Source organism: Aspergillus piperis, assembly GCF_003184755.1.
Source record: "Aspergillus piperis CBS 112811 unplaced genomic scaffold BO85scaffold_6, whole genome shotgun sequence".
Classification (NCBI taxonomy): Eukaryota; Fungi; Ascomycota; class Eurotiomycetes; order Eurotiales; family Aspergillaceae; genus Aspergillus; species Aspergillus piperis.
The window spans coordinates 532810-559703 of NW_020291596.1; the positions used below are offsets into that span (position 1 = coordinate 532810).

Sequence of the window (26894 nt, forward strand, 5' to 3'; positions counted from 1 at the left end):
TTCTGCAATGAGTATAAAGGGGGCCCAGACCGCAGGCCAATCACGTCGTCGATAGGACTTTGAGTTTAGGTGACACAGGAGACGGCTTACCGCTTTTTATCCGTGCAGAAGATCAGAGAAGATCAGCATTCCTGCAATCAGGTTGTTATGGTGGTGACGTGTTCGTAATATTATAGTACACACGAGCGAATTTGCAAACGCTTGTGTATTAGCCGTAATTGCAATACCACCCCCCGCACTACATCAGTATTGTGGCATGATAGCAGGAGAACAACCCATGATATTGATGTCAGGGCATCTTTCCTTTCGATGAGGTGGCGAATATCACACAGTGAATAGAGTTCGAGGACAGAAAATCGTGCAGAGAGTGCTCATGTCGAGGTAGTGGTGGCCTGGAGACTGATGCCTCGTATGCACAACTGATGCTTTGGCACTTAATCACAACACAGCGCCAGACTGTTATGATACAGCGACCATGATGGAACACCTTCTCCTTAGTGACTTTGATCCGACTGAGCACACATTACCAGGAATATTGGATCATTATGCTCATCTTCGACCAGATGCTGTCTTCGCAGAGTATCCCCTATCCCAATCATCGTATAGCCAGGGATACCGCAAGATTACCTACCATGATCTGGCTAATGCTGTCAATGGAGTTGCCAGATGGCTGATTCAGAACCTCGAAATGGGCAACGGGTCGACGAAACTTGCTTACATCGGACCGAATGATATGCGATATAGTGTGCTGACACTGGCATCCATCAAAGCTGGATATTCGGTATGTGGAATACAAATTACCCTAAAGATTGAGTGAATGCAGTTTCTCATGTTGGTATAGATGTTCTTCCCTTCGCCCAGGAACAGTGCCTCTGTGCAACGCGAACTACTTCATCAGATGCAGTGCAAGGTTATCATTTGCCCTACACCACGTCCCCCACATATTCTCGGAATTTTAGAGGGAGACGAAATGCACGTGTTGGATGTACCGACAACACAAGAGCTCCTCGACACAGCTTATCCACCCCTTTCATTCTCGAGGTCTCTCGGAGAGGTTTTGTCCGAACCCCTGTTGACCATCCATACTTCCGGCTCAACAAGACTACCCAGACCTATGACATTTACGCATGATACGGCAAAGAAGGGGATGACGATGCATTGCTTGGATGCTCCTGAGGAATACCAATGTTTGAATAGGGTTTACTATGGGAAGCGAGTGTTTCTAGTTCTTCCTCCCTTTCATGTATGCTCTCCTTTGGGCCCAGGGCTAACCCACCCCTCGTGCAACTTGAGAATAAAGCTAACGCAGTGTAGGGTGCCTGCTTGGCTAGCCTACTTCTAAATGCCCTACCATTCAGCACTGTCATGGTTGCCCCACTTTCAGGAGCGATCCCATCAGCCTCGGGACTGGTGGAGGGTATAAAGCAAAGCAAGGCTAAGGTAGCCATCGTTCCTCCATCGATTCTGGAAGAGCTGGTACAAGAACCTGATTTGCTAGAATACTGTGCCGTAAGCTTAGATTGTATTATCTACTGCGGTGGAGACCTCCCACAACAAGTAGGGGACGTGGTCGCAATCAAGATTCCCTTGTACAACCAATACGGTTCGACAGAACTAGGGCTTTTACCCATGATTCTGTCCAATTCATATCGCAAACCAAAGGATTGGAAGTATCTTGAATTCCATCCCGATATGGGCTTACAGTTTCGACCTGCAATGGATGATCTGTATGAACTATGCATGGTTCGTCAGAAACTCGTGGAGACACAGCTTGTCTTTACATATCCTGGTTTCACAGAAGCAAACGAATATGCAACGGGGGATCTTTTTGAGCGCCATCCATCACCCGGGAAGTTGGGATTGTGGACCTGGCGTGGCCGGCGAGATGATATTATCGTCCTTACCAATGGGGAGAAGATCAACCCGGTCGGCATGGAGCACTGCATTATATCTCGCAGCAGCGTAATCACGGGCGCTCTAGTTACAGGGTCACAGCATTTCCAGCCGATACTATTGGTGGAGATGAAAAATGATGCGTGGGAAAGAAAATCAAAGGATCGTAATGCATTGTTGGAAGATATATGGCCCATCATCCAAGAAGCGAATCACATCGTTCCCGCATATGCACGCATTGAAAAAACACATGTCCTGTTTACTGAACTTGCAAAGCCAATGAGACGTTCTGCAAAGGGAGCCATTCAGCGTGCAGCGACAATCAAGCTATACCAGCAGGAGCTTGAGGCACATCATGCAGCCGTTGCATCTGACCATTTCGTTGAAGAGGGACCAGGCATTCTCAGCTCAGGTCAAATGACCAGCCACAATTCTGTGGTTGGATTCACCAAACAAGCAATTCTAAGAATCACAGAGTGGGACTGCTTAGATGAGAGCGATGATTTCTATGTTCACGGAATGGACTCCCAACAAACTTTAAGCGTGGTCCGAATCCTTAAAAAAGGCTTGCCTTGCACGGGCGTTTCTCCCGGGATGTTGTATGCGAACCCTTCCGTGACAGCTCTGACACGCGCCTTGGTCGATAAAAGCTGCGAAAATCATGGGGCTCATCAGCAGGGTATCGTAAGTAAGAGCTTAACTGAGAGATACAAAGCGCTACAGATGTATCAAGGCTTGATCGACCAAATCCCTCGGGTGGAGGCTTCATATTGCCGGCAAGAAAAACATTCTGTTATGCTCACCGACAGTATAAATGGGACAGGACCATACATTCTTGACATGCTTCTCAAACATCCCTCGGTAGCCCATGTCTACTGTCTTTCACATGTCCACAATGGCCTTGCGCACCAGATAGATGCTAACGAATGCCGACGACTTGGAACCAATCTGGATCCGCTGAACATTACCTTTTTAGAAGCTGACATATCGCAGAAGGAACTTGGCCTCCCACCTAGTATCATTGACAATCTTCGGCACAGTGTCACGATCATTCTGCATAACGCATGGCCTATCAACCTCAATTGGGCATTCTCCTCATTTAAGCCCCATCTTGTCGGCCTGGTTAACCTTCTCCACTTCTGTGCGGTCGCATTTGCCCGGCCAAAGCTCTTCTGGGTCTCTTCCATTGGTGCCCTTCTCAAGCTGCACGGCGACTCCGGGACATTGCCTGAGCAATTTATACAGATGGATCAGCCCAGTGTTAACAACTACGGCGAAAGTAGATACGTCGGAGAGCAGCTTCTTCACTACGCCCATGACCAGCTAGGCATACCCATATCTATCGCTCGTCTGACATACACCCCGGGCACAATGAATCATCCATCCGTGTGGAGCCCTGACGACTGGTTATCAGGCCTGGTTTCCGCATCACTACAAATAGGCGCTCTTCCTGACTCTCTGGGGCAGCGTTGGAGTCACGTCGACTGGATTCCCGTTGACCTATTATCTGACATCCTCGTCGATCTTGCGCTATCCCATGGTTTTGACGATGCTAGAAGGGATAATGAAGTGGGGTCTCGACCCCAGGTCTTTCATCCTGTAAATCTTCACCCCGTCGACTGGTGTGTCGTTCAAAGTATCATCATCGAGGAGACACAAAATATCACTGGTCAACGCTTGAAACCCATTTCACTTCATGAATGGATACAGCAGATCCAAATCGAGCATGATTCACATGTTTCAGGCTCTGATCAACCCCATAACCAAAACCAGGAGGAAGAGGGAAACCGGACCTCATGCCGGCAAAAGATGTCTGGTCTACATTCCGCCATGCGCATGCTGGACTTCTATCGAGATGTATTTGCCAGTGATGCGATACATGCATTACCGGAGACCGAAAAGACAGCCAAATCGAGTGCTATACTCCGGAGCGTTCCAGCGGTCCAAGATGAATGGATCCGGAAGTGGGTGCGCGAATGGGTGGAAGGTTTTTCCTAGGTACTCGATGACTCTTTCGGTGTTTCCTTGTTATCTATTAGCCATCACTGGCTCTAGTCTGCTCTGATGTTACCAATTTGTTACATTGTCCGGAACGTCGGAGACCCTATTTTTCCTGAAACTCCAAGCAGAGCGGGGCCGGAAATAAAGTGATCTGGAGAGTAAATGGATTCCAGAGATGCGAGTTAGGTCCTTAGAGAGATACCTTGCGTAGTGTTCAATATAGCAGGCTGATCGGCACAGCTCCGAGGCTCTTTGAACTTATCATAAAGACGACATGACTATCTGCTTATCAGGATTTTTGATCGCCGATCGTCGGCCGCGAATGCCGACCCCTCATTATCTTCCAGCGCTTCCCCTCTTTGCCTCTCCTCCTCCTTTATCTTCCCTCCTGCCAATTCAATTCCACCACTCTGCCTCATTCACCATGGCGTCTACTACAGATATCAAACCCTGGCTCCGTCCAGACCCTGGGTTCTACATCCTTGCCCATGCCAATATTGTCGAGGTCGCAAGCGGTACAATATTGGAAGATCAGTACGTTCTGATATGTGAGGGAGTGATTACTGTGATCACAGCGTCTTCACATCGTCCGCCGCCCCCAGAATACACGATCATAAATTGTGATGGCATGTACATCTGCCCGGGGTTATTTGATGCCCACGTGCACTTTGTTGCTGTTCCCGGCTTCAAAGATCTGTCCATGGCATTTGGCAATTTCAACGACGTATCCCTTTTGCGACAGCCATACGTCGCCACGCAGATGCTCTACCGCGGATTCACGAGCGTACGAGACTGCGGGGGTGCGCAACTAGCCTTAAAACAGGCAATTGAAGATGGCGTATTTCCCGGTCCAAGATTATTCATTGCCGGACACGCCCTGTCGCAGGCAGGAGGCCACGGGGATATTCGCGCCGCGCACGACCACGTGCAATGCTGTGGAGGACACACCAACGGGCTCGGGCGCATATGTAATGGAGTGCCGGAATGCATGACAGCGGTTCGTGAGGAGATCCGCTCGGGCGCTGATTTCATCAAGATCATGGGCTCCGGTGGAGTGTCGACCCCGACAGATCGGTTGGACCAATTGCAGTTTACCAAAGCCGAGATCCAGGCTATGGTAGAATGTGCTGAAAATGCAGGCACTTATGTTACAGCGCACGCCTATACCCCGAAGGCTATTATGCATTGTATCGACAATGGTGTAAAGGGAATCGAGCATGGCAATTTCATCACTGAGGAAGTCGCTAAGATAATGGCGGAACGGGGTATCTACTTGACTCCGACACTTATCTCATACGCGCAGATGGATTCTGAACGTTGGAGGGGCTATCTCCCCCCTGATGGGCAGGCTAAGAATACCGAGGTCTTGAGTGCGGGCATGCAGAGCTTGAAAATTGCGTCCGACGCGGGAGTCACTCTCTGCTATGGAAGCGACCTGCTTGGTCCTCTGGGAATAGCTCAGACTGGGGAGTTTGCGCTCAGAGCGCAGGTTCTCAGCCCACTGGCTGTCCTGCAGAGCGCGACCATCAACCCGGCGAAGATGATGGGTCAGGAAACGCGGATCGGACAGATTGAAGAGGGGTTTTTGGCGGACATACTTTTCCTCAATAAAAACCCGCTCGAGGATGTCACTATCTTCGATCGGCCGGAGGAATGTGTCCTTGGAGTGATGAAGGAGGGTCGCGTGTACAAGAGCCGTTGTGAGCAGCTGACGGAGGATGCGCACATCCCGGTGAGACTGACGCCATCTACACAATAGTACTGTCTTCTCTGGGCTCTACCTTTCAACATGAATATCAACCGGCGTTTTATTGCACAAGAGCATCAGTAGTTTCTCGAAAGTCACGTAGAGCAAAGAAAGTAATGCGACCGCAGTTTACCCTTCCTAAGAAACTCCCACCCTTACCAGTCTACTTTCTTTCTCGCTTTAGAATCGCAAGTCTGTGCCCTACACAATATGCAACTCTGTCTCTATCATCAACATGACATTCCACATAACACCACTCTAATTACACCACACCTTCCTAGGAAGAGCAAGCCACAAAGTCATCACCACTAGCACCCGTATGCGTAATCACACCCGCCAATTCATCGTCTCCGTTGAAAATCACGCGATCCGCTCCAGGCGAGCCACCAGTATAAACATCGTAGTCGCTCATGATAGGATACTCGTAGTATGTGCCGCTGACGGGGAAGTCGAACCCCTCATAGTCGTGGTACTCGTGCGGGTAGTCGTCAATAGTATCCCCAGACTCGTAAAGAGAGTATCCCTTGGCCTTAGCTGCGCTGACATCGCTAGACCAGTAGCAGGTGCTTCCGCAGGTGTACTCGCAGCTTTCGCGGCTTTCGAGGTTATTCCTGGCGGAGGGAGAGGCGAGAGAGGCGGAGAGGAAGAGGGGAAGAAGGGCGATGATGCTCTAGTTTAGATACCTGGTTTAGCTCCATAATCTCACAATGGCGGGGGCTTTCGGTCCGTACCTTGAATTGAACCATGGTGACTGTCGGTGCTGTGGCTACCGCCTCAACCTATTTACAGAGGGAACTGATGTAGAGAGGATCTGTCCGAACCCCCAACACCCCCGGACAAGGCGACCTATTTATCCCCTCTATTACAGGCCTCCTCTTGCAGGATCATCTAGTCGGAGGCCTCCTATCAATCAGGCCATAAACAGGATAGCCAACACGGCACACGGCAAGGACTCCCAACTCCGAGGTTACATTGCATCCGGAGCAGCCGATAAGATAGCATCGTTCCTGGCACGTTCTTCCAGTCGCGACAGCCACAGGATCCAGGGTCTGTCGATCTTCACCCATCAGGGCATTCCATCCGAGACCCGAGATTGCTTAGCGCCCTCCACTCGTCAGGAACTCCAACGGATCTCCCAGTGGCGTCCGGTAACTTTGGCACGGAGGTGGCCGAACCAACAATTGTTGCTGAAAGCTGGTGAGAAAAGCATTTCAGGTTAGGGATTGGCTTATCAGCTGGGGTTGGTTTAATTAAATGACTACTTGAGGGGTTGCGGGCCTCGCGGGATAGTCTTTATCCTGACTCAGGGATTAATATATATATTACCCTTCAATCCCAGGTGGTGTCTGGATTGTCATACTGGTGCATGATTATTTCGATACACACTATGTTTATTAGCTCAATCACAAATCCACATCACATGTCAGTTGTTTTTCTTCCGGACATGCTAATGCTTCGGAGGGCATTATGGTGACTGGTTTAGACTGGAAACACTAGAGAGCAAGTCGCCAGAAAATATTAAGTATTAATTTTCGAAGACGCTAAGAGTAATGAGGGATCGCTTCAATGCTCTAGGAATATAGTGGATCGGGTAGCCAGTAAGATGACCGTGCTTAAATGATATCCTTCTCAGAATTGCGTCGAAGACGTTAGCCAAGACTGCCACTTTCGCCAGTAGTTTTCATAATCGACTGTCGTGACCGAAAATCTTCGACTCCAGCCCCTCGCTTCAAGTTGCCCAGCCATACAGGATTATCCGCACAGGTTTGGTTCCACGGATCGTCACAGGAATAGACGATCATGCGAGCCATATCTTGTAACGTGGAATCGGGAGGAATAACACCAATCTCCAGTTGACTTCTGATATAATCTGTAAGTTCACGTTCCAGAATACGCCAGTGATTGACGTCCTCGACGAGATCCTCCCCTGTGGCAGCGGGACTGTCGGCCTCAAAGCTTGTCTCCAGCGCCTTGGCGGACTTGGCACTATAAGGATTTGTCGTTAACCGCTCCTGACCGATTAGATATGGTGGCATAGCATTTTCCACCAAGCCTTGCACGGCCGTCTCAAATCCCCAATCTCCTTGCCACTGGCGCATGTCCATTCCAGCCCTGAAATGTGTCGCAAGGTGCTCTACACGCTCTGTCCAAGTGTTGAGATTCGTGTCACAGAAACCACATCTTGATTGTATCTCACTAATGCTAGTCTTCCAGCTCTCCATCCATGATCCAAATTTGACATTGTGAACTAGTCGTAGGTGTTGGTGGAGATGATCTTTTCGGGAGAAGGTTCGCTCCTGTCGGCCCTTCTCATGACATAGATGATAGTTATGGAGATCTAGGTGCTTCTGGTCCGGGTTAATGGCCAGACACAAGGCGCACACGTTGTGGCCGTCTAGAGAGACAATAACACCAAAGGGCGAACAGGTCCACTCCTCTAGGGATAAATGAAGGGACTTTTCATGCCGCTGCCAGTCATACTTAGTCTTGAAAGTATCGGTACAGAAGGTACACTGAAAGCGACGAAGGCCTTGAGCGTGAGGTGGAGCTAGATGGTTAGCAAGAGCTGGTGCCTTGCTTCGCTGCTGGCGGCGACGGCGATGACGGCGGTAGTTGCTTTGACCTGGCAAACTAGAGCGCGGTAATGAGCGCTGGGAGAAGGCAGATGCAATCGATATACTAGAGCTGGAGGATCTACTGGTTTGGTGGCTGCCAACAGATGGTGTTGGGAAAATATCCCAATTCCCAGGATGGGAATCTTGGCTGGTCCGGGAATCTAATGAATGTGCTGTAGAATTCACTGAACCTGTCGTTTGTTCTGCGTGAGAGCCGGGTGGAAGGTTCGACAGCGCTTGAGCTATGTCGCTCGGTGCAGCAGGCTCATGTTCAGGTGGGGAATATCTCCAGCGCTCGAAAGGTGTCATCTGTGACACAGATTGATGCGGGATGTCAACAGCACCCGATGGTAACGACTCATTCTGTTGCATGGTAGATGATCGAGCCTTTCCCCGACGTCTGGAGTTTGCAAGCCAGTTGCGTAACTGAGTCCGCGTCAATCCTGTGCGCTGCAGAAGCTCTTCGCGCTCTTCTTTAGTTGCAAGCGGATGCTTCTGGCGTTGGTCAAGCCAATCTCTCAGAATGCGAACTGTCTCTCTGGGAAAATAATGAGATTTGCGCTTGCGCCCACCCTGTTCGTACTCTGCATCGGATGCAAGCGCCGAAGGAGCATCCACAGCGCTCTCACCTATGAAAGCTCCTGTATCTCGAGACGCCATGCTCAATGCTTCAGGACAGCTGGACTCATATAAGGACTCATGGGAAATGCAATCCGCACGGACAAAATCATGTAGAGGATCATTCTCCATTATAGATGAATCTAGACTTAATTGCCCGAAGAAGTCGTAGTTTTCTGTAACATTGTGTGAATGAGGTATATGTTGGTTGCCATCGAACCGTTCCTCCACGGGATACCGGAGACTTGAAGGGTCAAACGATAGAACTCCTGGGTATAAATCATGCATCATAGGGCTAACTTCGCCCGAATCCAAGTAGGTTGGGGCCACATCTTCCTCACGGGAGTGAGAGCAGTAGCTGAACGGTGGCTCGTGGTGGTCTGAGTTGACCATTAACTGCGGTATGTTTCCGGACGTGAAACCGACTCCAGGCGGTGAATGAAGGCCAAAGAATCAGTAGTAATGGAAGAGGAACAGGAACATGTGATGATGCTTCATGAAAGGCGATTCAAGTTATCTCGGTGTCCGCAGCGGGGTTGAGTCAACTCGCAATCTGCGGGCGGGCTCGGTCGGGAACTCGGGGCAAAGTCGGGGCAGCGATACCGAAACACTCTTGCTCTTTAGTGGAGCGTTTATACGAGCCGGACTCTCGCTCTGTGCATTTGGATTGGAGGGTTTCCGGAAGGTGGAAGGGCGCAAATCCTTCATGGCGGCCTGAGGCCGCAACAACATTCCCACAGACTACCCCCTTCACCGCCCAAAAAAATAACAGATTCTCGACTGGTGGTTGCTGGGGCTGGAATGGCTTAAATCCGCTTATATCCGAGGTTTTCGCTCCGAGGTTCGCTAGTTTCTGCCAGTCTGAGCGGTCTATAGGGCGGTGAGGTCTGCACCCTCGCTGAGCTTGTTGCAATTTACTACCTCTACTAGTAGTTAGGGCAGTAGTTGAAACAGACGCCACTCTCTAGTGGTAGAAGGCTCTACGTAGCTTTAGGATACTCTGGGATGCCTGCAGCTCTGTGATAACCGGAAGGTTGTTTGCGCCCGGGTACGTCTGTAGTGGTTCATCTACTATACTGGGAACTCGTGGCTCGAATTAATCAGGGACGAAAATAGATCTCAGCCAATTTTGTTCTACCACGATCACTTATCGGTCGATAGTTGCTTCGAACACGGGGGGTTTGTTTGCATACTATTGTCTACTCATTTTGACGGGGAAGTGGTGAGCACGTCCGAGATTAAGCACTCGGGATATTGGATAGTTGGAGCTCGTCTCGTCTGCGACGGACCGCTGGCGGAGCTTTGAACTGCAGCATATATTTACATAGTATGAAACAGTGGTGCCGAAGGAAGCTCGACATGACTGGGTTTTTCTCAAGGGTTTTTGCGTTCAGTCCTAATCTGAATACGCTTCGTAACTTCAACCCAACAGATCATCATCATCCGTTCTTGCTCGGCTCGGATCTGTGCGACTCCGCCTCACTCCTTCCCTTCCTCCCCGGATCCTGTCATCATCCGTTCCCCAATCTTTCCCAACTCGCCGGATCTGTACGCTGATTATCATCCGGATGATTTGCCAACACTCCGGTTTAACTGCACTCCTATTATTCCATAGCAGAACACTGCCTTCACCCAGTATGTACACTGTTTGGTGTTTCATTGGAGGGCTTGGGACAGATCGAGTTGGCCAGGATGCTGTTCCTGCAGCGTTATACGTAGTTTACTTTGGACGCAAGCCTAGAATGTGTTTAGTCATGTCTTTTTTCGAGCCTATACAAATAGATTCCAGTTATCTCTGTCAACTTAAATAAGATGTCTTTCTATTCCCACAATAAGCGCCAGGGCTTATCTCTCTCGAACAATGGCTGCCAACTCGGCGCAGAATGTTACCACAACCAGCGCCCATGCGAAAGACACAACAAGGTCCACCGCTGAGCCAGAGCAAAGAATCACGCCCAATGTAACAGGAGAAGTCTCCTCCAAGAAGACAATCGCCGAAAAGCAGAGCCATGGAGACCGCGACGAAGCGACCCACCTAGCGACCGAGAAGAAGTCCTTTCGCTTCTTTGCGATCATCGCGGCGCTCGCGCTCTCTGGACTTTTGACTTCATTGGAGGCGACCATCACCTCCACTGCCCTCCCGACCATTACAGCAGACCTTGGGGGTGCCGATCTTTACGTATGGGTGGTCAATGGCTTCTACCTTACTCAGTACGGACCGCTCACCATACACACTGTGTCTCGTCTAACGTGACATAATCGCAGGACAGCATTTCAGCCATTATTCGGCCAGATCGCCGACATCTACGGTCGCAGATGGCCCATGATAATCAGCACGGCGACCTTTACCCTAGGCAGCGGCCTATCAGGCGGCGCCGGCAACATCGACATGTTAATCGCCGGTCGACTAATTCAAGGTATCGGTGCAGGGGGCATCAACGTACTCATCGAAATCATTGTCTGCGATCTGCTACCCCTTCGCGAACGAGGCCGCTACTTAGGTCTCATGTTCGGCCTCATCGCCATCGGAACCACACTGGGCCCTCTGTTCGGGGGCCTCATAGTCCAATACACCACTTGGCGTTGGGTATTCTACCTCAACGTTCCTATCGGCGGTGCCGCTATGGTAACATTATTCCTCTTTCTCCGCGTGAAATCCGACCATACCCCCGATTACCTGCAGAGATTGAAACGCATCGACTGGCTGGGAAACACTCTCTTCATCCTTTCTATGATATCCGTCCTAATCGCCCTTTCCTGGGGTGGTAGCCAATACACCTGGTCTTCTTTTCGCGTCATCGTCCCTTTAGTCCTTGGCTTCATTGGCTTTGCCGTCTTCTTCCTCTACGAGGCTTTCCCGAAACACTGCCCGAACCCTACCATGCCGCTGCACCTTTTTGCTAACCGCACGTCTGCTATGGCTTTCGGCCTCACCTTCCTGCACAGCCTGTCCGCCATCGCAGTCATGTACTTCCTACCTGTCTATTTCCAGGCTGTCCTTGCCGCTTCACCCAGCCGCTCGGGAGTCCAACTCCTCCCCACTATCCTTTTCATGATCCCGGCTGCCATAACCGCTGGCGGTTTACTGTCTAAATTGGGCCGCTACCGTCCCATTCAACATGCTGGCTTCGCGTTCATGATCATCGGTTTTGGGCTGTTGACTCTGCTAAAGGATCACGCGAGTACGGGCCAATGGGTCGGATATCAGATTCCCAGTGCGGTGGGGACAGGTCTTGCCCTGCCTGTCCTCCTTCCTGCTGTGCAGGCGTCGCTCACGGAAGCAGATACGGCGCTCTCAACTTCAACGTGGGCGTTTATTCGCAGTTTCGGGCTTATATGGGGTGCGACTATTCCTACAGCGGCGTTCAATAATCGGGTGAATGCGTTGTTGGGGAGGGTTGGGGACTCCAGTGTTGCGGAGCAGCTGAGGGACGGGAAGGCATATGAGGCTGCTACGAAGGCGTTTATGGATTCAATTACCGATGAAGTGACAAGGGCACAGGTGGTTAGTGTTTATGTTGATGCTATCAAGACGGTGTGGTATGTTTCTATGGCTTTCGCTGGGTTGGCGTTTTTGCTCGTCGTTGTGGAGAAGGAGATTCCGTTGCGAAGGGCGTTGGATACCAAGTTCAGTATGAAGGAGAAGAAAGAGGGGGCTCAGGCAAATCAACCTGCCCCGTGAGGGAATGGCCTAGTCATTCTTATAGTTCGAAAATAATGAGTAATAATTCATGGTATACGGCAAGCCTAGCTGGGGTCTTTCTTGACCATGACTCTTTGGATACACCCAGTAAGAGAAGCAATACCAAGTACGCTAACTCTGTCCCATCTCTTAGACTCAATGCTTGAAAAACAAGGGACTGCGACATAGCCATCCTGCAGAGAGAGATTGGAGGAGTTAAGAGCAGAGACCCAAAGTCTCAATGAGATTGTGCACAGACATGCACAGATGAGTGTCTGGGGTGGTGGGCCCGTGCACGGATAATAAGATTCCACTTAAGTCCTTGTGTATTCATCCTAGATTCTACTATATATGGGCTCTACAAGTGAGCTTCAGAGAGAGAAAAAGAGTCGGACGTAGCCCACACGCATGATTAATTCACTGGTTCGCAGCAACATATTGTAGATGTTCCAGGTGAGAGAATCAATATATGGATGTATGAATGCCGGGAACGCGGAAAGGCAAATAAACAAAGGCATTTGACAAAAGCGGACAAAAGCGGACAAAGCCTCTTTTAAAAGCAGTTGAAAGGCAGTAGCATTCCCTACATGTGAACAATTCATGTCTTGGAGTGGCTAGCACTTCTCTATGATTCACTTCGATAGCTAACTAGGAAATTACCCAGTGACACGCAGAGTTTAGTCGAGTGTATCCTCAAATCTGGGGATTTGAGCCCCCTGTGGGCTTTGAGTTGGCGCTATACTGTCTCAGGTCGTGTGTCTACTAGTGATTTGAGATGTCTGATCAACTCAGCATTATGATACGAACAAGTGATAACCTTTATTAATTGACGAAAAGTCCCGGTCAATGGTAGCTATGAGTCTAGCATCTAAGTCTGGCGACCGTAGAACAAAAGACCTAACTGTTATGGTTAAAGTTGGTAGTGACTAAACCAATATTGACCAAGGCAAATTCCAACTATCAGTACTAGGCACGTCCTCTATGGATAACAATTAAATTTCACTACAAAGACAAAAGCTTTGTGCTAGTCACTGGGTGGAAACCATACATCTCAATGAACGTCTATAAATAGACCAACCATTCATCTTTCATATTTCACTGCCTGTCAGTGCATATCAGTGCAGCAGCTTAACCTCGGTAATTACTTATAATCACACTCCATCCTTCTTTCCAATGCACGTGACAACACGAAAAAGGAAAGCAGTCACGATGGCAGCCCCCACCCAATCCCATAACGCCTTACCCGATGGCTTCAGTGTCACTACTATCGCTCTTGACCTGAATCGCGCGGAGTTCAAACGGTTTCTACACGCCAGCCAAGACGTGCCCGGAACGAAAGAGTATTGGTCGGCTCCCCCAACCTCCATTCTTTGGCTCAGCTGTCATCCCCACAATTCTTACTATGACAAGGACGGCAAGGGCTGGGAGGCTATCGAGAGAAAACATGTTGCGACGTTGATCCGCGCCTTTACAAACATCCGAGAGAAATTCCCGACTCTCCAACCGGTATACGGTGTTATAGCCATTGGGGTGGATCTGCGACTGTACAGGGAGAGGCTGAACACAGAGAATGAAGCCGAGAATGGAAAGCTTGCGGTGGAGCAGTTCTGTTTCAACGAACAGAACGTTTTTCACGATTTTAACGACATCGAAATCGTGAAGCAGTGGATGTCATCCATCCCTCTCAACTTTGAGCCGGATACACGTCTTAAGTCTGACCTTAAGGAACTCTATGGTCGGGATCCCATTTTCATCGACTTGTTGGGTATGTCTTGGCTGGATTCAGATTAATCTGACTAGCAGTTTGTACTGCTGAGTGAATTCTTCGTGCTCTTTGCCAGACCGGTCTACGATAAGGCTCTCTATTTCCTGACAGACTTTGTTTCCGAGTTTATTGATTAACTCTGCGTGTTCGGAATAGTAATGTGGAACGGGACTATTTATGCTAGGAGATGGTAAGGGAGAACTGGGCGAAGCTATTCCTCATGTTATGATTTCCCCATTGTGCCTACTTACTTGTGATCAATTGTGAGAGTTGCATGTTCAATTATCCGTATTCAGCTGTCCTGAGACAATAAAGATAATGTTGCAAAAAGTCGAAACTGCCTACTACGTAGGGAAAGTCTCGTCTCTGTCCCATTTATCAAGCACCTTCAGTTCCAGATCAAACGTAGTAAATCTCTTCTTTAACGCCATCAACAGAGCGTATATATCCGGCTGAATATCATTCGCGGCCTTCCGATGATTATATTCCAGCTGAAACGCCTCCAGGGAATAGTGGGGTATATTCGGTGGACACACGAAAGGCACGCGGTCCACCTCATCGATCGGCTGCTGCAACACGACAGACTTCATCAAAGGGAACAACACATACTCCTTCATTCCTACCTGACTCTCCAATACCTGCCTCAGTTGGCTCGCTAGCACAGGCAATATTCCCCGATCACAATCCTCCAGAAACAGTCCTTCCAAACTCAAAAGTAAGACATCCCATAGATTATTACTCGCCCAGACATTGGAGAAATGGCCGTTTTGGGGACTGCCACCATTCCGCACCACTGCTAGGAGATTATCCACACGAATCCGCACCTGCCGTAGCGAGTGAAATACCCTTAGGTCCCCGATAGGGATTCCTGGAAGGTCCTGCGTACGTCTCTCGTATTCCTTCATACGGAGAGATCTCTCGACAGTCACCCAGAGTTCTTGAAGGGAGTTGCACGACGCTTCAGTCAGACCCTGGTACAGCTCAACTGGGTTCAAGATATTGGTCGGTGTTGAAGTAGCGACATACTGTGTTTGAGCAACGGGTGATGCCTGGCGCATTGAGGTACTGATCCCAGCATTCTGGTTGGTATGGTCGGTGGTTGCTTGCGTATTGACTTGTGGGAGTCCTCTGTCGTAGTGGCGGTAGATGAGGGACTTGAGCTTGGGGAGGCGTGTAAGGAGGCTTGGGAGTGTTGCAATGGTGGAGCAGCCGTGGAGGGTAAGGTGCGTTAGGTCGGAGTGGAAATAAGATTGATACACCGGAAGGATCGGGGAAAGAGATGATGCGTCAAGCAAGTCGGTTGCATCGCCTTCTTCTGTGAATGATGGGGGTTGGTAGTTATCAATGGCTCTAACGAGGCGAATCTTCCGTATTGAAGGGAGCTGGGTACACGGTATGAAGCTAGATAGATATGAGCAATCAACAGGCATCTGAGGGCTGAAGTTCAGCTCTGATAGCTGGGTAAGACCTGTGAGAGGGTCATTTGGGTCAGTCAGCCGCGATAGAATGGACTGCAGGTATGGCGAATTTGCGTCGAGGTATTTGAGCTCCCTTGCGCAAATTGGGCAGTTGGAGCAGCAGAATGGAGAACCATGCATCTTCACGGCCGGCTTCCAGTGCTTCGCGCCACCAGCATACCTGGTCAGGAAGTGCCTTGAGAGATTGCAAGAGGGCTTCGAGGAGCACGGAGTCGAGAGGAAGAGGCGTCTTGGGAATTCTGCCAACGAACAGATCCTCTACGCTAAGGATTTGAATGGCGGATGCAATGTGGATATACCGATATGTGTTCTGTGTAGCAGAGACGATGAATGGAAGATATGGGACGTTCTCAAACCTTGGGTAAGAGCCTGTGTGGACATGGAACGCTTGGTGCACAAGGGGCATGAACATTGTGTAGAGTCGCCAACAGACCCGCAGCAGGGGGGTGATGTACCAGCCTTGGTTGTTGGAGAAGACACTGTGAGCCGCGGGGCCAAGGCATTCCCAAATCTGCTGCAGCACTATATCAGGCAAACGATCAAGCATTTTAATATGCTGTGGTTATTAATGCATGTGGGTCCTACTCTGACTTCGTAGGTCCGGACCTGCTCCGTGCCCGGTTTATATATTGTGCGGATAGTAACAAACCAGGGGCCAGTTGTGCTGCACCCAAGGCAGCAATCCCATTGTAGTGGCACTATAATATTCATACCCTTCGCCTAGACGCACTAATACTCACGTTAATCACATCCAACAAGCAGTTCATATGCTTTTAGAGAATGCATCTTCTCGCTCCGCCAATTGTAGGACATTGTACGCCTTTGTTAATGGGGTTGACGTACGTCTGAGTATGAAGTTACTAGGCTGCTAACTGAAACTGAAGGGGAGGTAATGACTTTCAATAATTCTTCACTCCATGTTTTCAAGCCTTCATATGCTGCCTGGAGAAAGTGATACTGATGTCTCACGGGTTAATTAGGTGCCAAACTGAAACACTGAAGGGACTATTTTCTCTGAAGTATCATTTCTGCCACATCCCTTGCTTGATGTAGATGGGATAGTTTGGAGGGAATACCTGAGACGATCCTTAGGTAATTTCATTTTGTTACATTCGGGGGGGTGGGGGCGCTATCATCCACGAGAGAGGCGAACTTAAACTCTACAACAGCTCAGCCTGGATATAATTATCGAATGAGGATTGAAGGAGTAGTTAGGACGAATTCAAGAACACCAATCGGTTTTAGGAATCACTTAACTGTGCATCTATTACTGTAACTCTTCCTGGCGTCACGGTTGGGGAAGGAATGTTCCTTGTTTTGTCATGGAATTTCCCAATCTTGTGCAATATGAATAGTTCAAGGCCTTTTATTGTAGGTCATTCATTTCAGCAAAACAATGGCACCAGACCCATTCCGATGTACCTCCTCTGCCCCGCATGTTTGTGTGACTTCATCTGTGAAACTTTGTCAAGATCATCCTTTGAACTCTTCATGTGCCAGGCCTACACATCTCATGCAAATAATGAGAATCCTTGGAGAGAATACCCAATATACAAATGTTCATTTGTCTCTTCTTCACGCCTTATTGTGTCCTCATTATGTTCATTCCCCAATAGTGATCCAAAAGACCGTGTCATCCCTTGTGTATCTGGCATCGTTCTATACGATCTAAGGTCATGTTTAGAACCAACAAGGAGACTCAGCGCAGCTAACGGGGCACTTTGCGAGAGTGTCCAGAATGTCGTCAATATCCGTCCCTTTTCTACTTGTTGCTAAGGCAAGTCGCCAATAGAAGACGGTAGAGGCCTCTATGAAAGAATATTTAGTCTTGTTTGGCATCGAGTCTCCTTTATCCGACTTTCTCATTTGCTACTACTAATTACTGGGAGACTCCGACCCCTTTGTTGCTAGTCTACAGATGGTCAGGTTTAAAGGACCAGCATCTTGTCCCCATCCAACACTATGAACCTAACAACAACAACAAAATGTCCACCAGTAATCTGCCAATCCTGACGAAGCTAAACGGCTCTACTTCCGACCAGGTGACACCAGTCACTGTAGAGCCGACCCGCAGCCTCACTATCCAGACGAAAAGGAGGATGTCGATCATCCCACCTCCGATTGATCCACTCGAGCAACTGGTGTGCATCATTTGTATGGAGGAATCCATCCCTCCACACGTAAGACTTACTCAATCGTCTCCAACACAGTCACATCCGTTCTAACACTACTCTCCTAGATGCTCTCTGATATAATTAGCGAAGCATACGCGAGCGACCGAAGTCTTCCCCCCGGTCTGATACTCTTAGACACCAGCTTTATACACGCCCTCGATTCCCTGACTCCCGAATCAGCCAGTGTTCCCCCAGTCGACCACATGTTCTGCTCGCCTTTCGTGGGAATGGGTGTCGAGCAGATAACGGACGTTATAACCAATATCTGCCACAAAAGTATCCTCAGTACGAGGCTATTCTTCCTTGCGGATGATCTGACGGCCGCCACAGAAACACTCCGAAAAGTTGAAGTTGGCAAAACATTGGATTGGCACAGTTCTCGGGTTCCATGGAGAGATGCGAACGTTATGGCTGCCAAGTGGACTCGCGGATACGCTTCTGGTATGATTACCAGTGATTGCTATTGACTCATGATACCAAAAGTCGTTATTATGCATATGACTCGACTAAGTAGATAGATAGTCTAATGACAAACCATAGTACTGCATTAATATTGTCAATACACATTTCGATGACGGATTCTATGGAGTAACTGGAAAATGTTCTCTCGAGCCGACCGTGTAGGAGACCTCCTGGGTAAGGGTTGAGGTTGGTCCATTATCAAGAAAAGCCCGTAATAGACTTGTAGAATAAATGGGGCGACTGAAAACACCTTGGAGCAATGTAGTTTTAAGACGGTCGGTGGGTATGTCTTTGTGATCAGGATTGTTCAGCTCTTGTTTAGAATCGCGATCGGATGGCAGTCGCCGAGCAGGTGCGGGGACGGGAAACCAGTTGCCTCAAACGGCGAAATTTTGCCCCGTTTCGGCATTTGGCCGAATCAATGGGGCGATGGAACCACGGGTCCTAAACAAGCTTGTTTGCAGCGCCTTCCTTCCTATCATTGCCATATTTTTCATTGCTATGTCTCATGGAAGTGTCCTTGCAAAGCCTCCCTCGCCATTTTGTGTAGGCTGAGGCTGTGTAATCCACCATCCTGGACAATCGGTGTTTAGCTGTCTACATGCCTTTCAAACCAATTAGCCTTTTCTACAGGTTCTGGACCTATGTGCAATTTTTGTATAGAATTTACAGTTGTTCCGCTTCCCATAACCTTCCTCGTCTTGTCACATCTGACCAGGATAGTATAGCCCTCATATCATCTAGAATCGTCACCAAACGTTAGAATTAGAAAAGCGGCTGGTGGCCATGCTTCTCCGCGAGCAGCTGCGCTGAAGCCGCAACAGCCGCATTGCATCCACTAGAAATGGCGCCCGCAACCACCTTGTACGGAGTCATACAGTCGCCCGCAGCAAACACGCCCCGGATGCTGGTCTGATAGAAAGGGGCTGCGGCAGCTATATCGCCCGTACCGGGAACAAAACTAGGTGCGAGGTCCAGACCCAACTGAGTAGCGAGGGCGCTCTTGACCTGCGTGTCAGGGTTATGAACGAGAAAAGCTTCTTCGACCTGGCTACCATCGGCAAGCTGGACCTGAACAGAGACTGGATTACTCAGATCGTCCCCATTGAGCGACACACCGGTTATTTCACGATTGTCGACCTTGAACACTGTTGTGCTGCCCTTATCGACTAAGGTAGCAGCCAACTGGGAGTTAAGGGCCTCTTGTCCATTCGTATAGATGGTAACCTGCTCGGCCAGCTGGGCAGCATTTTCCGCCTGATGCATCGCCATCGGCACATTTGCGGCGGACTGGATGGCTAGAACGCCTGCTCGCTTTGCACTGCGATCCTCGTATCCTTTGCAGAAGAGACAGTGGAAGCTATTTCCAAAGAAATTAGCCCAGCTCTAAGATAGCACGTGGAGAGTCATGGAATATGGAGCTCACATGCGCTTTCCCCAGGCATCAGCATAGCCGGGAATGGGTGGGAAAATGTCCTGGGATCCAGTGGCAAGGATCAATTTCCTTCCTTCCCAAGAACTCCCATTCTCATCTGTTACTTTGAAAAGACCGTCGTCTTTCTTCTCCGCCTTTGCGACAGTTGCATTCTCCAGGCGAATGGTAGAATAGTTCGAGAGGATCTCCTGGCGAGCCTTCTCTCGGAATTGAGCAGGATCTTTGTGGTCCCATGTTGGGATCATGTGCATAAAGGAGGAATTGCCGTTGCGGTAGGACTGATTATCGAAGAGGATCGCTGTGTGTAATTGTCGTGCAAGAGTGAGGGCTGCTGTTAGGCCAGCGGGGCCGCCGCCAATGATGAGAACGTCGACAAGGTCGGCAGGCATTGTTATCACGTTGGGTGTTCCTGTTTGTGAGGTCAGTGGTGAACGGGAAATATGTGAAGGGAGAAAAGAGAAAATCCACCAGAAGCGACTCATTGCTTAAATGATCGCATAGAAGGTGTTGGTCGGTGGGGTTAACTGGGGCGGGGGTGTTAGAAAGGCTGTTGGGGAAACTAAATGCTGGTCTATAATCTTACCCCGTCAAAAGAACAAAGGCTGGGCCCACATCTATGACAGGGGTAAATAGGAGATCAAGAAAGGAATGGGGAATAGGCAACACTTCCTTGTCAGTAGTCACAATAACTTTGCAGTGATGGAATGAATTGACCTAAATAATAAAACAGTAAGTCAAGCTCATTCCTGGTAAGTTATGACATTCCTGGTATAATTTAACCTGATCATATGAGATCAGTACTCAGCACTTCCTCGTACATTAGCTTTTGCTAGCTACCAATTGCCAGACCATAAAAAATAATTTTTTTTTTTTTTTGAATATCCCAATGTTTACTTTCCAAAACTTATATGTACCTGCTGTATCGGTAGCTCTGAATTCATGCACCACTGGACACATATCCCTGTCGACCTGAGTTGTTGGCGAACCTCTGGCATTTGCACTAAATTACCAGGGGGTCTGTCCGCGCCTCCAAGTCCGAACAAACCCGACCGGTCAGTTGGAGACCAGAAAGGGCCTGAAAGGCGAGCTTCTGCAATTTGCGGCGAAGACAGGAGACTCTATCGCAATCGCTGAAAGAATGAGCAGGATGAGAAGTAGCATGGTGACCAGGTTGTAGCTGAGATTGGCAGTTCCGAGTTGTACCTTAATCAACATTTATAGTCCTACACCGTTCCAAAATCGGTACGTATACGAGTACGCTTTTATGTTTTAGTGGTGGCTTCGTAAGTACCGCGGCTTGGTGCAAAGGGGTCCACTGGTTCCGTCGAAACACTAGCTCCCTGTGAATACCTCCACCTGGGATGTTCGATCCACCGTAACATTCACAAAGCCGTCAACGAAATCTAAATATAATAAGTAGGCAGAAGGAAACAAAACGGGTCCGACCTATCAAGTAGACAATGGAAGGAAGAACACTCACGCAGTCATAAATAGTCTGGGGAAGCAGGAAAGCAATAAACAACGAAAGCCAATTCGAGACGTTCGCGTACTGTCCACAAGTTGCTCCCAACAGGACCAGCGACCCAGCGACCCAGCGACAAAATAAAAGAAATAACGTAGTCTGAAAATACTTCTGTGGATCGCCTAAGTAGGTATCATGTCCTCTGGTGCTACATAGGACTTATTACCGCACACAAGCCTTCGTTAATATATATTGTAGTGTATACCTGCGCAGCCTTCCCTTCGTTCAAGAGTGGAGTATGAGAGCGTTGACAAATCCAGCAGAGGAACCCCATAACTTGGAGTTCAAGCCGATCAGGCTGGTCCCTTGATCCGTGTCCACGGATTCTACTCTCAGGCAACTGGTGGTCACTAGGCTTAAATTCTGCCAGTGCCATTGAACACCTATGCTTACTTCTACAAAACCACTGGCATGTGCGTAGTATCTTGTATGTGAGGCTTGAAACGCGGGCGCTTTCTTCCAGCTTTTAACTAATAGATGGTATCAATACTCGGCCCAGGATAAGAAGGTATTCTTGGGAACAATGCTCTTGAGTCGCGCTCAACACAGTATAGTCGTCAGGGGACCAGCTTAGACATAATAGACATAGTACGAGGCTATACTGGGTCTGAGGCGTGAGGCGTATGCCTGAAAGGGTTATTCTGCATTTTTGGGCACTTCATGGGCAACCCGTCTGGTTCCCATGATGGGCAGTGGGTAGCGTATATTTGCGGCCCCTAATTATATTCATTTTACCACCTTGTCAAATAGTGACTCACGCATACATTAAGGTGTCTTGGCGTTAGGGTCTCTAAATAAGCTCGTACTGCGGGCCGGAAGGAGGTTTCGGACCTTCGTGTACATCTCCATTGTTACTGGTGATTTTCCATCCTTTGAAACGGGATCTAGGTCTCCCAAAAAAAAACCAACACGGCGTAATGAAAGCGCAGAGACCTGTGTGGACCAAGCAGTACCATGGCATATGACATTGATAGGTGCACCTACATGAAGTGAACAGAAGTAAATCGACACGCCAAAGATCGAAGTTCAGGGATCCAACTAGCGAAGTCCAAGACCACTTACAAATATCCTTGATATCGGTCCTTCAATCAATTTGTGTTTGGGAGATTCGAACTGGCAAAAAGTGAGGCATTAAATAATCTCTCCCGACAAAGCAACTAGTACACCAAAATCTCCTCCCCCTTTCCTCCCCCATCCCTCCATTTTTTAAGCACCTTCTTCATATCCGCCGCGACATTCTGAGCATACTCAGGCCCAGCGGCCCCGGCAGGCAAGTCCGCTGGGTTCCCCCTCACCCAAGCAACAGGTTCTTTGGTAACACCCGCGAATTTTTGCTTAAGCTCTTCAACCTGCTTAGGCTCATAGCCGCGACCAAATATTACCGCGCGAGGAGGCCGGCTATAATCGTGGGTTCCTATTTCATTGGGACTCCGAGACTGAGGATCGCGACCTGCAAGCAGATGCGGGAGTTCAGCCTCTGCAGCCTCATATGACAGGATGAAGTGGATGACTGAGGAGCATTAGGACCATGCTTAGTTTATTGCAGGATTGCATATCAAGAACCTTCGTATTCAGGCAGTAGGTGCTGGGAGATTGATTTCCCCATCGCGGGTATTCTGCCGCAGGCAACTACTGGCACTGGCTGAGTGAATGAAGACATGTTGCGAGAGCTGTACGCTGTGCGCTGTGCGCTGCGCATGAAGGTATTTTGGAACATTGGAGACGGAGCATCACGGAGTAGGCTGACCGCGATAATTCTATTTATATTCCTCGTTGCGGCGCGCTCGGTCTTAATGATGAGTTGATGACGTTCGGATAGAGCAGGGGAGCCCACGAATTCAAAGCCGTAAATAAACTTTGGGCGCAGTTCGGGCCAATCGTGGCGGCCCACCGATTTTTCGATTATTCAACAGTCCCGACGCCCAGACCCTGATGAGTAAACTGGCAACGCCGTCACATCCTTTTCGCGTTCTCAGATTATCCATTACATCACAGCATGTCTTCAAGATTGAAAGAGGGGCCTCAAAAGCAAAAGCAATACACCATGGTCGAAGCAATGAATGACGCGCCCGCGCCTCGCAAGAGAGGCCGGCCACGAAATGCGACGGACGACCAACAAGCTCCCGAGGTGGGCACATCGAAGCAAATACAGAGCAAGTTGGAACTAACTCAAGGAATCCAGAGACGTAGAAGGCAGCTTCGTGTCGCGCAGCAAGCATATCGCAGGAGAAAGGAGACCACGATCGTCAATCTGCAATCTCGCGTACAGGAACTCGAGTCAGGCATCGAGGAGCTCAGCGAGTCGTTCCTTTCCTTCAGTAATCTTCTGTTCGAGGCTGGGATTCTTCAAAATCAGCCTCTTGTCACAGCTGCTTTGCAAAAAATTACACAGCAATACGTGTCGCTTGCCAAAAGGAGCTGCGACGAGGCCGAACAACCTGCAGCCCCGGCGGATGTGGCGCCGTCAATGTCTCCCACGCTTAGCAATACACAAGATATCATCTCAAATTATAATACGCTCATAACGCAACTTGATTCATTGCCCATAATCGGTAATACTTTCCCGCCCGAGTCGGACCTCGCGGCTCAATGGCCTGACTTATCACAACTACCCCCTACGCCACCCTTCCAAGAACAAGCAATTCTGCCGTTCGGAATAGCCTTGTCGCCTCCGAATATCTCCTTCTCATCCATCGCTAGTCCTGCTCCTGCCTTGAATTTCCCGACCATACTATCGCCGGACAATTCATTAAAGCAAGGGCGCTGGACACTCTCACACCTTCTAGTCCGACAATGCTGCGAGACTGGATACTGTCTGTTAACAAGCTTGTCTGGAGATGATCCAATGGTCAAAGCAATCTTCGGGAAACAATTAGCCATCAACGAGCGCGACTGCTTGATCTCCGGATTTGTCGCCGTCATGCACGACGACACAGGAGACACGATTGAGTTAAGGACAAGAGTCCTTAATTCAAGGAGGAACAGCTACTCGCCTGAACGACTCGCCCTTTCCTCGCGAATGTGGCAGATTGTCAATGAATCGGGTCCTGATGAGTGGATGGATGCGAGTGGTGTGCAAAGGCTGCTACAGCAGCGAGGGATTCGTCTTCAGGGCCCGAGCTCGCCCCTCTCCCGTTCCCGGTTCAATTCGGCACCGCAGCTCAACGCAGTGAGCTTCATCAAATGTGAGTAACGCCGCGATCAATGGTTCTTTGTGCCTTCTTGTCCGTGCATTTACTGACCTGGTCGTAGATCTTTCCCTCCGCACTATCTGTCTCGGTCGCGGGCCAGCGTTCCGAAAGCGCGATGTTGAAAATGCCATTCGCCTTGCCACTCTTGATGATCCTTGGGCGTTTAACCCTGTGTACGAAATACCATGAATTATGTATAACAACGACATATGTCTACAATAAATATAATCTCCGCTTACTTTGCATGATGCGACGATTAGAACCAAGGTCCCGCTATGGAGTTGAGGAAATCCTCCCAATGCATATGTTCCCTATGTCCGCGAAATTTCTTTTAAAAAAGTGCCTTTTGCATCCCAGCAATTCAATTCGACTTTCACTTTAGCGTCTAGGGGCTGGCCTTTAAAATCTAAGGCCGGACTCCATAATCACCTATATTTTCCATTAATGTTCTGTCCCTATTTGGGTCACAAATGCGCAGGCACATTTCTAGACACGTCGACGCCAAATAGAGACTCTGTCGTGGATCAACCCATTCTTATCCTTGCCCACAGTGTGTGTGCGCTCTGGCTGCCAGTACGCCACTCTCTCCAGGCCCGCCTTGCTGGGCTCTCGCAACGGGTCCGCGTCGACAAGACCCTTATTGTTGTAGGAGATCTTCTCACCGGGGTGGCTCAGATGCTCCATGTAGGCCTCGGAAGGAGAGGCAAATGGAGGGCCGGGGGCCAAGGGATCCTTATGACGAGGAGATTCCAAACAGATCAGGTTGCCTGCAGGGAAGGGAGCAAGGAGCTCGGTGTGTCGCAGAGCCCATTTAGGACGGAGCTCTGGGTTCAGAGCACAGAAAAACTGGATGGTTGTCAGAAGGAGAGTCCAGAAAGACCAGAAGGATCCAGCGTGGGTCGGAAAAGGCACATCAAAATTCTAAACACAGAGTAACCATCTTGCGGTGCCGTCCGTAGGCGCAGAGTACAAGTGGAGAGAAAACAATAGCAATGACGGAATGGATCCCAACAGCGGCAGTGAGTGATATACATACCGTGTAATCATAAATGACATCAAATCCATTTCGAGGCACTCCAATTTCCTTCAACCAGGTATCATCAAAGAAATCCCCCTGGACGAAAGTGACCTTCCCTTTGCCAGCTTTCTCATCTCGCACGCGGTACCGGCTACTGTTCACCTTCTCCTCCTTCTTGCACGCTTCGACGGCCGCGGCGCTGCACTCCAGGCCATAGGCGTCATACCCAAAGCTCGCGAATAAGAGCACGTCGACTCCACGTCCACAGCCCGGCACTAGGGCCTTCCGCCTCTCACCGTCCTGGGCGATGGGCCCGCCAATGGTGCCAGCTCGCTGGACCAGGGTGTCCTCTAGCGCGGGGTTGGGGAAGCCACGATCCCAGGGTAAATTATCACCTTTGTCCCAGAGGGAGGCCCAGCCCTTAAGATAACTGTCCCCTTGATATTTGGCCCAATATGCTTGAGCATCCTTGGGATCAATGTTGGTAGGAGTCGTCATGGCAATGGGGTGGCGATGGAGTCGGGGGAAGTTAAGAGATGCTCGCGCTGGCGCGACTGTGATAAACAGGGTAAAAAATTAGGAATAGTACAAAGTGATCAGAAACTATTGCCTGCACAGGGAAGTAAATGATACTGGGTGCGCGGCGTCTGTTCTACTTATAGCTCTCTACACCCGTAATTGAGTGCCTTTACTCTGTGATTAGAAATCGTTGTCGATGGGATAACCTGAAGCTCCGACCGCGAACCAATAGTCAAGTGTTGGGTCGAACGTTAGGTTAGTTTATCGGTCTTTATCTGTTTATTCATCATACCGAGAGAGAGCTGTTGAGAAAAGTGGAGATTTCCACTACAGTGGCATGGGATTGGCCCAGGCGGAAATCTTGGGCCCACCGTCGTCCAAGAATCACGCTGCTCTCCACTAGTTCCAGTCACCATTCTCTCCGGCATTTTTTTCCTGAAGGCTTAACTGTCATTGGGGCTGACTACAGCAAACCACACTCGCTCAAATCTGCCATGCAAAATCAGGACGTTATAAGTAGTGGAGACGCAGCCGGGGACCAAAAAGCTAAGGTGTTGGCTGATGACATCAACTTTAATGTTGCGCCGCTACCTGTAAATATATTTAAACATTTCGACGCTGAGGTCCAATGTCTGACCGGAAGGGAATAGCAGTTAGTGGCGGTGGCAAATTATAATCAAGCCGACAGGTTAATAACTTAACTTGGGATCAACAAAGAATTCCCATTTGAAGAAAGAAAGGTATAACCATTGTGATAAGTTGATTCAGTCGATC

At 49.3% G+C, this 26894-nt stretch overlaps 12 protein-coding genes across 12 annotated transcripts; 6 read left to right on the top strand and 6 right to left on the bottom strand.

Moving 5' to 3' along the window:
- Positions 1 to 478: 478 nt before the first annotated feature.
- On the top strand, positions 479 to 3891 carry BO85DRAFT_511632 (NRPS-like enzyme; the record flags this gene model as incomplete). Its single annotated transcript, XM_025664613.1, has 3 exons — positions 479 to 781; positions 905 to 1243; positions 1315 to 3891. The coding sequence occupies 3 exons, from the start codon at positions 479 to 481 to the stop codon at positions 3889 to 3891; spliced, it is 3219 nt and encodes a 1072-aa protein (XP_025516985.1).
- Positions 3892 to 4248: 357 nt separating this feature from the next.
- On the top strand, positions 4249 to 5728 carry BO85DRAFT_448032 (amidohydrolase). The gene has a single exon (XM_025659845.1). The coding sequence runs from the start codon at positions 4319 to 4321 to the stop codon at positions 5651 to 5653; it is 1335 nt and encodes a 444-aa protein (XP_025516986.1). The 5' UTR covers positions 4249 to 4318; the 3' UTR covers positions 5654 to 5728.
- On the bottom strand, positions 5690 to 6447 carry BO85DRAFT_418153 (ribonuclease Ms). Its single transcript, XM_025657804.1, has 2 exons — positions 6373 to 6447; positions 5690 to 6311 (listed from the first exon to the last, which is right to left on the bottom strand). Exons 1-2 carry the CDS (start codon positions 6385 to 6387, stop codon positions 5919 to 5921), a joined length of 408 nt encoding a protein of 135 aa, XP_025516987.1. The 5' UTR covers positions 6388 to 6447; the 3' UTR covers positions 5690 to 5918.
- A 702-nt stretch (positions 6448 to 7149) lies between these two features.
- Positions 7150 to 9512, bottom strand: BO85DRAFT_394517 (homeobox and C2H2 transcription factor). The gene has a single exon (XM_025656924.1). The coding sequence runs from the start codon at positions 9265 to 9267 to the stop codon at positions 7291 to 7293; it is 1977 nt and encodes a 658-aa protein (XP_025516988.1). The 5' UTR covers positions 9268 to 9512; the 3' UTR covers positions 7150 to 7290.
- Positions 9513 to 10880: 1368 nt separating this feature from the next.
- BO85DRAFT_394520 (MFS general substrate transporter) lies at positions 10881 to 12615 on the top strand. The gene is made up of 2 exons (XM_025656925.1): positions 10881 to 11085; positions 11140 to 12615. The coding sequence occupies exon 2, from the start codon at positions 11198 to 11200 to the stop codon at positions 12554 to 12556; it is 1359 nt and encodes a 452-aa protein (XP_025516989.1). The 5' UTR covers positions 10881 to 11085; positions 11140 to 11197; the 3' UTR covers positions 12557 to 12615.
- A 1150-nt stretch (positions 12616 to 13765) lies between these two features.
- On the top strand, positions 13766 to 14529 carry BO85DRAFT_511633 (uncharacterized protein; the record flags this gene model as incomplete). The annotated part of the gene is made up of 1 exon (XM_025664614.1): positions 13766 to 14529. One exon carries the CDS (start codon positions 13766 to 13768, stop codon positions 14345 to 14347), a length of 582 nt encoding a protein of 193 aa, XP_025516990.1. The 3' UTR covers positions 14348 to 14529.
- A 136-nt stretch (positions 14530 to 14665) lies between these two features.
- Positions 14666 to 16211, bottom strand: BO85DRAFT_458264 (uncharacterized protein; the record flags this gene model as incomplete). Its single annotated transcript, XM_025661570.1, has 2 exons — positions 14666 to 15872; positions 15913 to 16211. The coding sequence occupies 2 exons, from the start codon at positions 16209 to 16211 to the stop codon at positions 14666 to 14668; spliced, it is 1506 nt and encodes a 501-aa protein (XP_025516991.1).
- Positions 16212 to 17781: 1570 nt separating this feature from the next.
- Positions 17782 to 18522, top strand: BO85DRAFT_418162 (uncharacterized protein; the record flags this gene model as incomplete). The annotated part of the gene is made up of 2 exons (XM_025657805.1): positions 17782 to 17979; positions 18039 to 18522. 2 exons carry the CDS (start codon positions 17785 to 17787, stop codon positions 18438 to 18440), a joined length of 597 nt encoding a protein of 198 aa, XP_025516992.1. The 3' UTR covers positions 18441 to 18522.
- Positions 18523 to 18863: 341 nt separating this feature from the next.
- Positions 18864 to 20384, bottom strand: BO85DRAFT_448036 (NAD(P)/FAD-dependent oxidoreductase). Its single transcript, XM_025659846.1, has 2 exons — positions 19862 to 20384; positions 18864 to 19795 (listed from the first exon to the last, which is right to left on the bottom strand). The coding sequence occupies exons 1-2, from the start codon at positions 20257 to 20259 to the stop codon at positions 19201 to 19203; spliced, it is 993 nt and encodes a 330-aa protein (XP_025516993.1). The 5' UTR covers positions 20260 to 20384; the 3' UTR covers positions 18864 to 19200.
- Positions 20385 to 22549: 2165 nt separating this feature from the next.
- Positions 22550 to 23052, bottom strand: BO85DRAFT_369524 (uncharacterized protein; the record flags this gene model as incomplete). Its single annotated transcript, XM_025655927.1, has 2 exons — positions 22550 to 22902; positions 22956 to 23052. The coding sequence occupies 2 exons, from the start codon at positions 23050 to 23052 to the stop codon at positions 22550 to 22552; spliced, it is 450 nt and encodes a 149-aa protein (XP_025516994.1).
- A 384-nt stretch (positions 23053 to 23436) lies between these two features.
- BO85DRAFT_394529 (bZIP transcription factor) lies at positions 23437 to 24817 on the top strand (the record flags this gene model as incomplete). The annotated part of the gene is made up of 3 exons (XM_025656926.1): positions 23437 to 23520; positions 23575 to 24577; positions 24645 to 24817. 3 exons carry the CDS (start codon positions 23437 to 23439, stop codon positions 24770 to 24772), a joined length of 1215 nt encoding a protein of 404 aa, XP_025516995.1. The 3' UTR covers positions 24773 to 24817.
- Positions 24818 to 25069: 252 nt separating this feature from the next.
- BO85DRAFT_368811 (thiol methyltransferase) lies at positions 25070 to 26099 on the bottom strand (the record flags this gene model as incomplete). The annotated part of the gene is made up of 2 exons (XM_025655887.1): positions 25070 to 25429; positions 25659 to 26099. 2 exons carry the CDS (start codon positions 26097 to 26099, stop codon positions 25070 to 25072), a joined length of 801 nt encoding a protein of 266 aa, XP_025516996.1.
- Positions 26100 to 26894: the final 795 nt, after the last annotated feature.

What these genes read in the sequence shown, in the direction of transcription:
- BO85DRAFT_448032 (XM_025659845.1), top strand. Translation starts at nt 4,319, where the DNA reads ATGGCGTCTACTACAGATATCAAACCCTGGCTCCGTCCAGACCCTGGG.
- BO85DRAFT_394517 (XM_025656924.1), bottom strand. Translation starts at nt 9,267, where the DNA reads ATGGTCAACTCAGACCACCACGAGCCACCGTTCAGCTACTGCTCTCAC.
- BO85DRAFT_394520 (XM_025656925.1), top strand. Translation starts at nt 11,198, where the DNA reads ATGATAATCAGCACGGCGACCTTTACCCTAGGCAGCGGCCTATCAGGC.
- BO85DRAFT_448036 (XM_025659846.1), bottom strand. Translation starts at nt 20,259, where the DNA reads ATGCCTGCCGACCTTGTCGACGTTCTCATCATTGGCGGCGGCCCCGCT. An exon ending in GATGCCTGGGGAAAGCGCAT is followed by an intron (nt 19,796 to 19,861) that starts GTGAGCTCCATA and finishes CTTTGGAAATAG; the next exon opens with CTTCCACTGTCTCTTCTGCA.